The following is a 15,000-nucleotide window of genomic DNA, read 5'->3' as shown; positions in this document are numbered from 1 at the left end:
AAATTTTTCCATATGACGTACTGTACATGGGGTGGATAGACAGCGTTGGAAATACAGGGGTGATGGGGTCACAGGGTTATATATTAATCCTGATTCATACCCTAATTGTGACACAGGCTAACCAATGGCAAAAAAATACAAGTTCAGACTTAGCACCTACAAACAGAATTACATAATGTACATAGTTCACCAAACGCAGGGTACAAACAGGCCCTTGCAGGTGTGTTTAGTTTTACATCAGACATGATCATCTCTCAAGACTTAATGAGCAACAGTGTCCAGATGCCTTATTAAGATAGTGCTAATTTGCATTCCAGACATTCTAGAACGTTCTAGAATGTAGAGCACACACACTTTCCCACATTCTGTCAAAACCAAGGGGGAAAAGTTCAGAGCAGCCACCGGTGCAGGTGTCTTGTTGCCTTTAAATGGTCTGTTGTCATATCAGACACAAAAGAGGGTAAAACTTCAGCTGCCTGGCTCATGTTGTCAACCTGAACTGTTTCCAGTTTATTCTTCATTGACGCCCGCATTCTCACACCCACGCACACACACACGTACACACACACACGCCGATATGCACACACATACACGTACACACATGCACACAGACACACAGACACACAGACACACACACACACACACACACACACACACACACACACACACACACACACACACACACACACACACACACACACACACACACACACACACACACACACACACAAACACACACACACACAGAGCAGTACAGAGGTTGCTCATCTTTTCACTCATATCTGTACCAGATCTATCTAGGTGGAGTTTGGCTGTGTCGTGGCATTGATGCGGCCCGGATGGTGTTTACCTTTTGTCTACAGACTCCATATATGGAGTTCTTAAAGCAATACTCCACCATTTCTGGAAATACACAGCCACTCGAGTTACATGTAAATTAGTTTTATTTTCCTCCTGTCCTTTCAGCTGTTCTCTTAAAGGTGCCCTGTGTAAACATTTTAGCAGTTTGTTTCCAGAATTCCCGGACAAACAGATACAAGATCTCTTTTATACCTTCCGCTGTTCAGCTGCTCAACTCCAATATGAAACGCAGATAGCCATAGTTTTTTAGGTGTGTATTTATTTATTATTATTTATTTATTATTTATTATTTATTTGGTATTTTGTCTAAGAAAATCTTTGGTACACTGTAATAGAGAGGAGAGTTGAGGAGGGTTTGGGTGTGACTGTGCCCATACACTATGCTGCTTCAGTGTAAGCTATACTGTACCACCTGTAGCCCTATAGCCTATGGCACAAGTGACGTCCTCCTGTCTGATGAAGTGGAGAGACAGAGGAAAGTGCGTGTGTGTGTGTGTGTGCGTGCGTGTGTGTTTGGGCGTGCGTGTGTTTGTGTGTGTATGTGAGTGTGTGAGTGTGCGCGTTCATGCGTGTGTGTGTGTGTGTGAGTGTGTGTGTTGTATGTGTATTTGTGCCTGCGTGTGCGTGCGTGCGTGCGTGCGTGCGTATGTGTGTGTTTAAGACTGGGTGTGCCCCGTCCCTTGTATTGTGTGGTTGGCTTGCTAAGAAAAAGAAAACCTCTCCAGAGAATCGAACCTCCATCAAAGCTGATCTCCGAGAACAGGTCTATTTATAGTGGCACAGAAAACAAAGGAAACGAAGGGAGTAAAACTGACATTGAAGGAAAATAAATGTTTGTTGTTGTGTCACGATGCCCTATATCCCTGCTACTGGTTACCTGTGGAGCAGAACAGGAACGTGATGGAAATTGTTTTTTGTTTTTTTAACTGTGCCATATTTCCTGTATAATAAATACGAGATGAAATGAATTGTGATTAAATGAAAGTTAATTGAAAGAACAATCTCCCTCTCTTACAGTCTGACTTTGTATCTTTCTCTCACTCCATACAGTATCTCACTCCCTCTCTTAACAATAATCTCTGTACCCTTTTTATCTTTTCTCTTTCTCTCTCTCTCTCTCTCTCTCTCTCTCTCTCTCTCTCTCTCTCTCTCTCTCTCTCTCTCTCTCTCTCTCTCTCTCTCTCTCTCTCTCTCTCTCTCTTTTTCCCCTCCCTATTTAGTGACCACTAGTGATGGGCAACCTGGATTAATTAGTTACAATCCATCTTCCAAACACGAATAACGAATGGCCTTGAATTACCTGTCCAATTCAACCAGGTAATCACTTGGTTGAAAGGAGAAGGATTTCTGAGCGCTCTTGTTCTCCAACTCTGTAGACTCCAGACTGTAGGTGCTCTTGAAGTAGGAAGTCTTTTCATCTAGAACGTGGTGGCACTAGGGCCGACTTCAGGCAACTCCACAGGTTGACAAGGAAGTTATAATTAAAAACCTTTTATTTTATCTAGGGCATAGTAACACTGGTAAAACCGTCAACCGGTTTCAACCCACACTGGGTCTTCATCGGTTATGCCCTGATGAAGACCCAGTGTGGGTTGAAACCGGTTGGCGGTTTTACCAGTGTTACTATGCCCCAGATAAAATATAGGGTTTTTAATAATAAGAACAGTCCTTGTCGACCTGTGGAGTTGCCTGATGTTGGCCCTAGTGCCACCACGTTCTCAATCAGTTGGTGGTAAAACCAGGCCATTTGGAATGTGTGTAACAAATGAATCCCGGTTGCCCACCAATGACCATTACACACATAGTGTTAATGACATTCAATTGGGGAAGCAAAGCAAATCCGTGGGAGGCTTTTAGTAGGCTAGTTGTACTATAATTGTTGTCTTTACGGCTCCACGACTAAATAAAAGCGGGCTATTTTTAAAGAAAGCAGTGTAAGACAATACAACGATATAGTGCGTCTGAGTTCAAGGGAACATTTCAGGCCGTGAGCTTGGCAGCAGTCACCCGGGGTCACACACACACACACACACACACACACACACACACACACACACACACACACACACACACACACAGAGTTACTGGACTGCATCCAGTTCAAAGGCGTTAGAGGTGAGGCCAAGTCATGTTTAATTGTTCCTGCGAATCAATCCCAGCATTCAGTGCTTTTCTACTCTATGCTGCGCGGTGCGCTAATAGTGGCAGCCTAGCCCGAATACAATACATGTTAAATAGCGGAGTTGTGTTTGTATGGACTGAATGCCATGTACGTGCGGTGACGTCGGTGTTCTGATTTGTTTATTGTTTTTGGAATAGTGCAAACCTGATTCCACGATTGGTACTCTATGCCTCTGAGCTTGGTATTTTGTCATTTATGAATACATAAAACTGTGTTCAATATTAAGCATTACAAAGGTGTTGCGTACATTGTATGAAACCCATCTTGATAAGTTGCCACAAATGCAAATGTTGTACTACTTTCTCGTAACTACTCTTGTAAGGCATTAAAATGTAGGTCTTAAACCTTTTTAACACACACCACAAAGCTCCTGTAGCCACTTAATAATGATGATAATGAAGTGTTCTTTTTAAAGCTTTACAATTATTATAGATTAATTGATCTTACAACAATTTACACTGGTATTGCAGTGCTTTGCGAATGTGTTTATGTCTTGTGAAAACAAGCACCTGAGTTATCCAAAAGCTTCCTGGCCATTATGAAAGTTGCCTGTGTTGTGTTCATGTGTCGTAGAGGTGAAAGGATCTATATTCTCAGCAACTGGACCTATTTTTTGGAAGTTTTCGGAACTACACCTAATGATTTAGAAATCAAAGTGATATTCAGTATAGAGGTCTACAGCTCCACCTTGACTAATCAGATACGTACATCTCCTGGTTCCTTCACCAAGAAAGCTAGATGAGCCTCGCCTGATTATCATTGACATTCAAATCTCTTCAGAGACTTGGTCTGACCTAGAGCATAACAATTTCCCAAACGGCATGGTTGACCCGCCTCCCTTGGTTTGCTACTGGCTGTTTGCTTCCCGACAAAGTGGGAGGAGTCCACGATTTTTCAGGAGCTCAGAAACGATATTTGTATTGCTCTTGGCCTGACCAGAAGCAACGCTGAAGGTGTTGTGCCACTAGGAGGGCACGGCCTGGTTTAGATGAAGCTGCCTATTGATGCTTACATTACATTACATTTCATTACACTAAGCTGACGCTTTCATCAATTCAAAGCGACTTACAACAATTATTTTTCAGGGTATTGGTCACAGTCCCTGGAGCAATGAGGGGTTAGTTGCCTTGATCAAGGGCACTTCAGCCATGGATGGAGATGTAGGGAGAGGTCAGGGTGGATTCCCACCAGCAACCCCTGGATTGAAAGACCAACTCTGTAACCAGTAGGCCACGGCTGCTTAGTGCTTACTGACCTGGCTCTTCTCTTCGCTCCAGCCCAGCTCCTTGGCCATGATCTCCACAATGCGTGGCAGAGCCTCGTCAGCCGCCTGCACGTTAAGGAAACCAAGTCGCGTTCGCCGAGCAATCACATCGATGGCCGTACACGCGTACTCCTTTATGGCATACAGAACCTGCCGGACAGAGTAGATGGTCAACAACAACAACAAAAACATTAAAACTATTTAACACCCTTGGGAAGTTTGCTTTAGCAAATTTAAGTAAGTAACATCATTATAGTCAATGCTGTCAAAAGTCCAATGCTTCTTTTATACAACAAATAAACACACTAGCTTACACATAGCCAGTGGCATCTTCATAAAAAGACAATATTCTTCTGCCTACATAAACAATAAGATGGCTTTGACCCGGGCCTGACCAAAGCTGTGAGCAACCCTGGTTGTTTGTAACTGTTTAGATGTCAAAAACACTTTACTTGACGCCATACGCATGACGTGACAGTTTCATAATAGTGTCGACATAATGTTTATGACACATGCATGACTGCTTTACGACACTATGTTATGACACTGTTATGTCGTACATTTCACACCGGTGTCACCTCAAAGAGTAGGTTAAAGCCTGCTCATCCAGGTGTCTGACCTGGGAGCAGGACAAAACAATGACCAGATAAAAAGAGAAAAAGCCAGCTTCAACCGGAATTTTCTGCTCCCACCTGTTTTATTTTTCCATGACGTTTCGGGTAGAAACGTGAGACTTCACGTCTGAAGAAGGGTTTCTACCCGAAACGTAAATAAAACGTAGACTTTTCCTCTTAAGTCCTCACCTCACTCTCGATGTAAGGGAACTCCGACACCAGGCGCTTGCCCACGATGGGCCACCTCTTGCCCGTCACCTGCGCCATCTTGGCCACGTCGAAGGACTTCCCTCCGTAAGTCGCTGCCAGGTGCTGGGCCACCTGTCACACACACACACGCACGCACGCACGCACACACACACACACACACACACACACACACACACACACACACACACACACACACACACACACACAAACAAACACAAACACACACACACAGGGACCACAAATTATGTCACACATAGAATTCATTAAAAGGAATTCATATGTTTGTATGTATGCAAAATGACCCTGACAAAGGGAGGAAGGCGTAAGCTGAAACGTTGGTCAAAAAAGAGACTATATTGCATTAAGTCCTCAGTGTGCGACAGCAACTGGGCAGTCATGGGTGAGCGGTTAGGGAGTCAGACTTGCATCCCAGAGGTTGCCGGTTCGACTCCCGACCCGCCAGGTTGGTGGGGGGAGTAATTAACCAGTGCTCTCCCCCATCCTCCTCCATGACTGAGGTACCCTGAGCATGGTACCGTCCCACCGCACTGCTCCCCATGGGGCGCCACTGAGGGCTGCCCCCTTGCACGGGTGAGGCATAAATGCTGTGCTGTGGAGTGCTGTGTCACAATGACAATGGGAGTTGGAGTTTCCCAACTACTTTCATAAAGTAACCTACTGGATCGCTGTGCACAGCTCACATGGTGTGCATGATATCACACAGAATGCAACACGCACCATTACCTGCTCAAGCCGGTTGTTCCTGGACAAATAATGAAGTCCAAATCTAGGAGTGGTGTCCTTTGATTTTTAAGTCACTCACAGAATTCAGGAGGGACAGGGCGACACCATGTATTAAATTGCAGGCAAACACATTTCGCCGTGGCGTAATTGTAAGTCATGTAAGCTAAGTGTAATGTAATGTAATGGCACACATAATTGGCATCATAGAATTGCATGGAAATGTTAGTTATGAGTTAGGCTGTGAGTTTCATTTTTTTCAATCCAGGATTCAATCCAGGATTGTCCCATTGAGACAAAGTCTGGATCTCAAATGGCGCATTTGTGCACTTCGGGCACTATGTTTTAGTGTGTAACTAATACGCCATACGCACTGAAACATGAACACTGAAGTGCATAAGTGCACCATTTGAGATCCAGCACAAGTGTCTCTTCTGCCAGGAGGTCCTGGTCGCTGGAGCCTTCTCTCACTTCCTTCTTTACCTCCTGTGTCCTCTCTTGTCCATCTCTCTCTCTCCCAACATACCCACATCTTCTCCTCTCATCCTCGTTTTTCTCCATCTCTCCATCCTTGTATCTCTCTCTCTTTCCCAGTGTACCTCTCTCTTCTCATCTTTGAATCTGTCTCTACATCCTACATTAATCTCTCTCTGTCTTTCGCCAGATACAACCAACTCCCCCCCTTTTTTTAATTCTTTCATCTCTCTCTCACGCTCTCTCTCCTCTCTCTCTCTCTCCCTACTTTACCCCCTGTCCTCTATTGTCCATCTCTCTCTCTCCCAATATACCCAAATCTTCTCCTCTCATCCTTATTTCTCTCCATCTCTCCATCGAGTGAACAACCCACCAGACTCAAATCCCAGTATTGCATCTAAGCACGGCTGATACCTGCAGTATGATGTGCGGCTGCCCTGTCAATTCGTTTTGTCTGGTAAATGCCACGCTTCAGTGTTTAGTGCGTGTGTGTTTGTGTGTGTGTGTGTGTGTGTGTGTGTGTGTGTGTGTGTGTGTGTGTGTGTGTGTGTGTGTGTGTGTGTGTGTATTAGTTGGTCAGCCCTTGTTCTCTCTGACCAGCGACTGTGGATGGGTGGACAGAGAGAGAGAGAGAGAGAGAGAGAGAGAGAGAGAGAGAGAGAGAGAGAGAGAGAGAGAGAGAGAGAGAGAGAGTAAAGGGGGGGAGATCACCCGCTGACACCTTATTAGGACTCTGCACAAAACAAACAGACCTGCCTCCTCCTATCTCGTCCTATCTCTCTCTCTCTCTTTCTCATCCACCCTTTCACTTTTATCCTGCTCCGCCACCCATCCAAATTTTCTTGCTCTCTCTCTTTTTCTCTCCTCCATCCTGCCTGGAACAGACTGCCTCCTCCTATCTCATCCTTACTCTCTCTCATCCATCCATCCTTTCATTTTTATCCTGCATCACCACCCATCCAGATTCTCTCTCTCTCTCTCTCTCTCTCTCCCTCTCTCTCTCTCTCTCTCTCTCTCTCCCTCTCTCTCTCTCTTTCTTTCATTCTCTCCTCCATCCTGCCTGAGAGAAACAGTCCTGCCTCCTCCTATCTCAATCTTGCTCTCTCTCATCCATCCTTTCATTTTTATCATGCGCCACCACCCATGCAGATTCTAGCACTCTTTTCTCCCTCTTTCTTTCTCTACCCTATCCTGCCTAAAACAGATAGAACAACCTTCTTCTCTTTCTTTTGCTCTTTTTCCATGCCTTCTTTCCTTCATCCCTCTTCCTTTCTGTCTGTCTCTCTCTCCCTCTCTCTGATCCATTCCTCCCTCATCCCTCTATCTGATCAAATCCCTTCACTTCATTGTCCTTTTCCTTCCTCCACTCTTTCACTTTGCTATCGCCATTTTTCTCTCTTCCATAGTACCTCTGCTTTGCACTCTGTCCATCTCTTTGCTTTTCAATCTCTCTGTCTTTTGCTTTCTGTCCTACATCCCTTCACATTCCTCTCTCCCTCCCTTTCTCTCTCTATTCACTTCTCTTTCTCTCTATCACCCACCTCCACCTCTTCACCTCTCTCTCTCAGTGTTCTTCTCTCAGTTCCCATTTCCGCTACTATCTCTTCCCATTCCTTTCACTCTCTTATGCTTTTTACCATCTTTTCAGACGTTCTTCTTTCCCCATTCTCACCACACCTCTTTCACCCCATTCTCTCTCTCTCTCTCTCTCTCTCTCTCTCTCTCTCTCTCTCTCTCCTTTCTTCTTTTTATGTCTCTTGCCAGAAAGGTCAAGTGCTGTCAGAAATATCTGCATGCTGACCTTTTTAAATATGCTGGCAAACAGCGACGGCATGGCAGGAAACGAATGTGCACGCCCAGTACAGACCCACTCTCTTCCTCTCCTCTCCTCCTCCTTTTGTTCATCTCCCTCTCTCTCCCTCTCTCTCTCTCTCTCTCTCTCTCTCTCTCTCTCTCTCTCTCTCTCCGGTCCTCTTCCTCATCTCCAGTCCTTGCTCATCCACGTCTCCTCGTTCGTTCGTCTCTCTCTCTCTCTCTTTCCCAGTGTGCCTCCCTCTTCTCATCTTTGCACCTGTCTATACATCCTACATTCATCTCTCTCTCTCTCTCTCTGTCGCTCGCCCGATACAACCACATCTCCCTTTCTCTTTTCATTCGCTCATCTCTCTCTCACTCTCTCTCTACCTTCCTTACCTCCTATCCTCTCCTGTCCTCTCTCCCAATATACCCACATCCTCTCCTCTTGTCCTCATATCTCTTTATCTCTCTCTTTTCATTCTCTCTCTATCTCTCTGTCTCTCTTTCTCTCTCTCTCTCTCTCGCTCTCTCTCTCACCCTCTCAATTCAATCCAATAATGCTTCATTGGCATGACGAATAAGACATCCATATCGCCAAAGCAGTCATACAAATCATTAGAGGAATTACAAAGAGAAAAAGAAAAGAAGCGAACAGTACAGTACAGTATAGTAATAGTTCGTAGGACTTTGTCCCGGGCCTGGCCAAAGCTGCCAGCGGCCCTGCATGTGTGTGTGTGTGTGGGGGGGTGTTATAGCATGGGTGGCAGGGGGGGGTGTGTGTGTGTGTGTGGGGGGTTGTGTGTGTGCAAGTGTGCAGGTGGCAGGGGGGTTGTAGCATGCAAGTGGCAGGGCAGGGGGCCACACACATGCAGGTGACCCAACCAGCAGGGGGGGTGCATGCAGGTGTGGGGGGTGTATCTGTGTGCAGGTGGGGGGGTGTGTAGCATGTGTGCAGGTGTGGGGGGTGTTGTGTGTGCAAGGTAGATGCAGGTGGCAGGGGGGTTGTAGCATGCAGGTGGCAGGGGGGGTTATAGCATGCAATTGGCAGGGGGGGTTATAGCATGCAGGTGGCAGGGGGGTTATAGCATGCAGGTGGCAGGGGGGGTTATAGCATGCAGGTGGCAGGGGGGGTTATAGCATGCAGGTGGCAGGGGGGTTATAGCATGCAGGTGGCAGGGGGGTTATAGCATGCAAGTGGCAGGTGGCAGGGGGGTTGTAGCATGCAAGTGGCAGGGGGGGTTATAGCATGCAAGTAGCAGGGGGGTTGTAGCATGCAAGTGGCAGGGGGGTTATAGCAGGCAGGTGGCAGGGGGGGTATAGCATGCAGGTGGCAGGGGGGTTATAGCATGCAGGTGGCAGGGGGGTTATAGCATGCAGGTGGCAGGGGGGTTGTAGCATGCAGGTGGCAGGGGGGTTATAGCATGCAGGTGGCAGGGGGGGTTGTAGCATGCAGGTGGCAGGGGGGGTTGTAGCATGCAGGTGGCAGGGGGGGTTGTAGCATGCAGGTGGCAGGGGGGGTTGTAGCATGCAGGTGGCAGGGGGGGTTGTAGCATGCAGGTCTCAGGGGGGGTTGTAGCATGTTGTCATTTGCTACGCTAAGTGTGATGGACGGACTTTCTCTGATGCTGTGTGTGCTTTGAAGGCATCTGAGGTTTGTGTGGTATGTGTGTGATATGTGTGTGTGAAAGCGTGTGAATTTGCGAACTAAGCCTGATTGATGTCACTAGTATGAAATGTCACTGCCAGTGTGTGTGTGTGTATCGGTGTGTGTGTGTGTGTGTGTGTGTGTGTGTGTGTGTGTGTGTGTGTGTGTGTGTGTGTGTGTGTGTGTGTGTGTATCGGTGTGTGTGTGTGTGTGTGTGTGTGTGTGTGTGTGTGTGTGTGTTTGTCTGTGTGTCTATGTGTGCATGTGTGTGATTGGGTTCTGTGAACATATGCATCTATGTGTGTGTCTGCATTAGTTATGTATCTATGTGCATTGAAGCATGTATGCCTGTAGCGCAGGGTGGTCATGGTCTAATCCAGGTGTGGGGAACCTTCTGTATGTCTCAAGGGCCGTTCGAGGCTGTTTTATCTGGCCCAGACATAATTTTAACCCTTTGAGGAGTACAATCACAAATATGTGATTAAAAATGTCTTCAGTTCTCATTATGATGTCATAAGGACTTTTTACACAGACTTCTATGAGGGTTGTAGAGTGTTCAAGTAAAATTCTAGAAGAACTGGAGAAAAATCCTTACTCATCAAATGGTAAATGTTATGCAGCTTCACATGAAATATGACATATTTTGTAAAGGAATCTTAGAAAATACATGTGCAATACAATTAAGTTACATCCAGGGGACCTAGAGAAGGTGGGGTTTGTTTTAAAGGCTGCATGGCTGCCTTCAATATAGGCCTAAAGTACAGGGGGAATCCTAGTTTGTGTTCATAGTACGGCTCTCTGAGGACTTTTATGGCCCTCGGATGAATTTGAAGTGGCCCCTCGAATGAAAAAGGTTCCCCACCGCTGGTCTAATGGTTAGGGAGGTAGTCTTTAGGTCAAGGGGTTGAAGGTTCGAATCCCACCCTTACCTCTCTCTCTACACCTCCATCCATGGTTGAATCCATTGCTTTGGATAAAATTCATCATTCTCGCACAAAACACCATTGAATGGCTGTTGTTGCATCCAACACTTACAGACAGCATTCAACCCTGACAGTGCTACATGATTTCGACGGAATTGCGTCTATTTTCTCCAGCAAACCAAAACCTGAAATTGCATTCAGATTACGACGCATTCCCTTTGACACACATGCACAGTGGTCATGCAGCTGTCTGTGACAGGTTATGTTCAGGGATAGTTTTGGTCAGGGCACAAATTTACAACTCAGAAACATTGCATTACTGGCTGGTTAAGTTCAGGAATGGTTTTGGGAAGGGCACAATTGTAAAACTCGGAAGCATTGCATTACTGACAGGTTAAGTTTAGGGATGGTTTTGGTAAGGGAACATCTTGACCAATCATACGCCATCTATGTGCTCTATAGCAGGGAAAGTATCGGAATCTGAACACAATTTCAGATGTTGGTTTGCGTGGGAAATTGGATGCTATTTTTCGAGATCAGGCTTAACAATGTTGCTTGTACAGAGAGTTCACATTGACAGTTTACCCCTGGGGGCAGCACTTTAGGTACATAGTGTTTGAAACGCCGTCAAACGTCTCCAAAAATTACCCTAAATAATCAGCACACACCTTACAACACTATACTGTAGTGTGTACAGTATAACATGCATGTGCATGTTAAGATGTTTAAAACACAATGTAAAGTGCTGCTCCCATGGGAATGCTGTCAATGTGACGTGCAAGCAACACTGCCAGGGTTGGATGAAAAACTTTCACAACTTTTCTACTGCTAAGTCATGGGTAGCTTAGGCAAAAAGCTGGATGTTGCAGACGACTGAAATAGTCCTGTAGTGTGAAAACTCGACCATACAACGAATGCTTCATGTGAACAAGTGATGCAGAGGTTTAATATTCTTCTATGCACCTGAGCTCACTTGAAATAGACCCAGAGGATATGGGAAACTGTGCTTTGGTTACAGGAGGCAAAAAAGTCATACTCTTTTTAACGTAATAGAGTTTCGCAAAATCTGAACTGCAGTGGAAAAGGGCCATGGGCCTCATCATAATTAAGGTTGGGAACCCCTGATCTATGTTATCAGTAAGTACCCACCCTCTAAGGGGGGCTGTGGCGCAGCACGCTAAGCAGCCCACATTTGGGCTTGCATGCCCACGGGGACACCGATTCGAGTCCGGCCGGGGTCATTTCCCGATCCCACTCCGTCTCTCTTTCCCACTCAGTTCCTGTCACCATCTCAGACTGTCCTATCAAATAAAGGCCTACAATCCCCTGAATATATATATAGGAGTTGGAGTGTGAACCAGATGAAAGTACCGGTACCAGGAATTCAGAGTGGAGAGGGTGGGCACTTTTTTTTAATATATATTTAAAAAAAGTGCCCACCCTCTCCACTCTGAATTCCAGCTACCGGTACTTTCATCTGGTTCACACTCCAAGTTCCCTTCTGTCAAAACCAACAGATTTAGGCTTTCATTTCATTTGTCCCCAGTGACAATTCTCTGTTACATTCAGATCCCAACTGATCACTTAATCTGATCCCTGGTGTTGTTTATGGCATTTTACAATGTCATGATATTTCTTATTTTATCTATTTATGATGTTTTTTTAAATGATTTTTTAAACTCTATTTATGGTCTTTTTAGCCTTACACTTCATACTGTCCTGCTGCACATTTAACCGCCCCTTTTGGGGACAATTAAGTTGAAAGTTTAGTTGTGTTTAAGTTGAGTTGAAGCATGATAATATATATGAAATGTAGCATGTGTATGAAGTAGGGCCGTAACAAACCGAGAACCCCCAATCATGATATTGTAGTGGAGTCATTATCCTGTATCGCAATGGAAGAACGCAATATTGTGATACGACCTTTTAAAGTTCTGTTACCCTTCAGTCCAGAAAACAACCACATGATGTAATATGATGGCGCTTCCAAGCTTCAAATCATAAAACTCTTTTAAAATAGTCTTTCTTTAAAACTTTGTTTTAAAATTTTGGCAAAATATAAACTTTTTTTTTTTAAAGATACATTTCTGTATAAAAAGGAGACAATCCGCACACTTCAGGTCTATTTTAATTGACCTGAAGTGTGCGGATTGTCTCCTTTTCATACAGAAATTTCTACTGAATTCTGCACCTTCTAAACAGATGAGCGGTGGCCTATCACAACTTAAAAAAGATACATTAAAAAAATCTTGGTGTGTACCAAACAGTAGGTCAAAGATCGTGATACGAATCGAATCGTGAGGTGAGTGTATCGTTAGCCCTAATATGAAGGTACTGTACAGTATGCTCTCTCACAGTACACAGTACACAGTACACAGTACACAGTACATGCAGTGCCAGCGTGCTATTCTCCCAGGGGGTGTAAGCCACAGTGGGGGAGAAATAAGCTCGCTCACCCTGTCACACCACCACACTCAGGCTGTTTGATGATGTGGCACACAACACACATGCAGACACACACACAGACATGCATGTACGCACGCACAAAGACACATTCACACATGCACAGATGCACGCACACACACACACACACACACACACACACACACACACACACACACACACACACACACACACACACACACACACACACACACACACACACACACACACACACACACACACACACACACACACACACACACACACACACACACACAACCTCCCCCAGGCAATCCCAGCCTGTCAGGTAGGGCAACCCTTCCCAACCCCCACACCTTCTCTTTCACCTGACTAAAATGTCAGTACCGGCTTCCAGTACTGGAATTTAGTGTTTCTCTGTGCAGTAGCAGTCACAACATAAGTAGCCTAAAGTATTGGCACACACAGTACAGTACAGTACAGTACAGTACAGTACAGTACAGTACAGTACAGTACAGTACAGTGATGCAGTTACAATACAGTAAAATTAATGGGTAATGAAAACTGAATCTACTGTGTCACTTTTCTTTCAAGAAATCCCTTTTTACCACCACACATGCTTGAAACCATCTGAAGCAAATTTGTTGTCTTGGTGTCATTGTCCTGGTTCCGGCTATTCATGTCCTTAGTTTATTTGTCTCTGATGAGACCATGATAAAAACATTGATTAAGATGGTGTCAAGCATGTGTGGCGGTGAAAAGTGATTGTACAAGAAGTGTCCCGTGTCAAGCATGGTAGTGGGACTGGCATGTTTTGGGGCTGCATGAATACCATCAACAATAGGCAGCTGAATTTTACCAAAAGACACATGCTTGTCGACATGTACTGCGACTACTGAAGTGGATCATGATCCTCTCTATGAGGCATATCTTCAGCACAATTTCACAAAAATGGAAATATGTGTCATTTACCGGTAAGTTATATTATTGACCTTACTTTTCTGTCGTAAGCTAAACAGATGTATTAGACTTACTGTATGCACATTTTGGGAATAACTTGTGTGCTCATTGAAATATTGTTCAAAATGTTCAAAAGGGTGTACTCATTATATCTTGCCTGTCATCCTGTCTGTCTGTTTGTCTGCCTGCTTGTCTGCCTGCCTATCTGTCAGCCTGTCTATCTGTCTGTCTGTCTGCCTGCCTGTGTATCTGTCTATCTGCCTGCCTGTCTGCCTCTCTACCTATCTGTCTGTCTGTCTGCCTCCCTGCCTCCCTGCCTGCCTGCCTGTCTGTCTGTCTGTCCACACATAGCCTCTTGGATCCCCTGAGGGTGGCCGCAAATGCAACACATCACATGCATCAGGCATTGGCCAGGGGGTGCAGCTTGTCATCTGTGACTGCTCTTGTTAGCTACTACATTCCCAAACATGGGGGTCGAGACCCTTAAAGGGTCGCAGAGTCACTGCAGGGGGGTCGGGGGAAAAGGGACTTTTCATAAAAACGGGAAAACACACATTAGTAGTTAACATAATTTTATGAACTTGTTAGTAACAGCATTCAAGAACTATGGCTGATTAAAGTATTAGCCATTCCTGTAAATGTCAAATTCAAACATTTTATAGACAAAAAAAGTTTCTCGTTTGGAATATGGGGGGCTTCTTAGGTGCAGAAAGGGGTCACGGCAGAACAAGTTTGGGAAGAGCTGAGTTACAGTAAGTCGCGATGTGTCCATCACGTCTTGAGCGCAAAGATGAAACAGCGGTACATCAAGTGAAGTCACTTTTCATTAAACTGTCCATCCATCTATCACCAAGTGGCCATGATGCCTTTCATTATCATATTATGCCACGTAAGCACTACACTTCAAG

General features: G+C 45.1%; 1 protein-coding gene across 1 annotated transcript in view; it reads right to left on the bottom strand.

Annotated features, from left to right (window-relative positions):
* The window catches only part of gpd2 (glycerol-3-phosphate dehydrogenase 2 (mitochondrial)), a 77,159-nt gene that overhangs the window by 13,290 nt on the left and 48,869 nt on the right, over positions 1-15,000 (bottom strand). The window contains exons 12-13 of the mRNA XM_063217468.1: positions 5,111-5,242; positions 4,299-4,457 (exon numbers count right to left, since the gene is read on the bottom strand). Coding sequence (XP_063073538.1) covers positions 4,299-4,457; positions 5,111-5,242 — 291 coding nt within the window. The remainder of the gene's footprint in view (positions 1-4,298; positions 4,458-5,110; positions 5,243-15,000) is intronic.

The sequence above is a fragment of the Engraulis encrasicolus genome, chromosome 15 (assembly GCF_034702125.1).
Source record: "Engraulis encrasicolus isolate BLACKSEA-1 chromosome 15, IST_EnEncr_1.0, whole genome shotgun sequence".
NCBI classification, from domain to species: domain Eukaryota; kingdom Metazoa; phylum Chordata; class Actinopteri; order Clupeiformes; family Engraulidae; genus Engraulis; species Engraulis encrasicolus.
The sequence above is the reverse complement of the archived record's forward strand: the minus strand, read 5'-3'. Positions and strand labels throughout refer to the sequence as shown.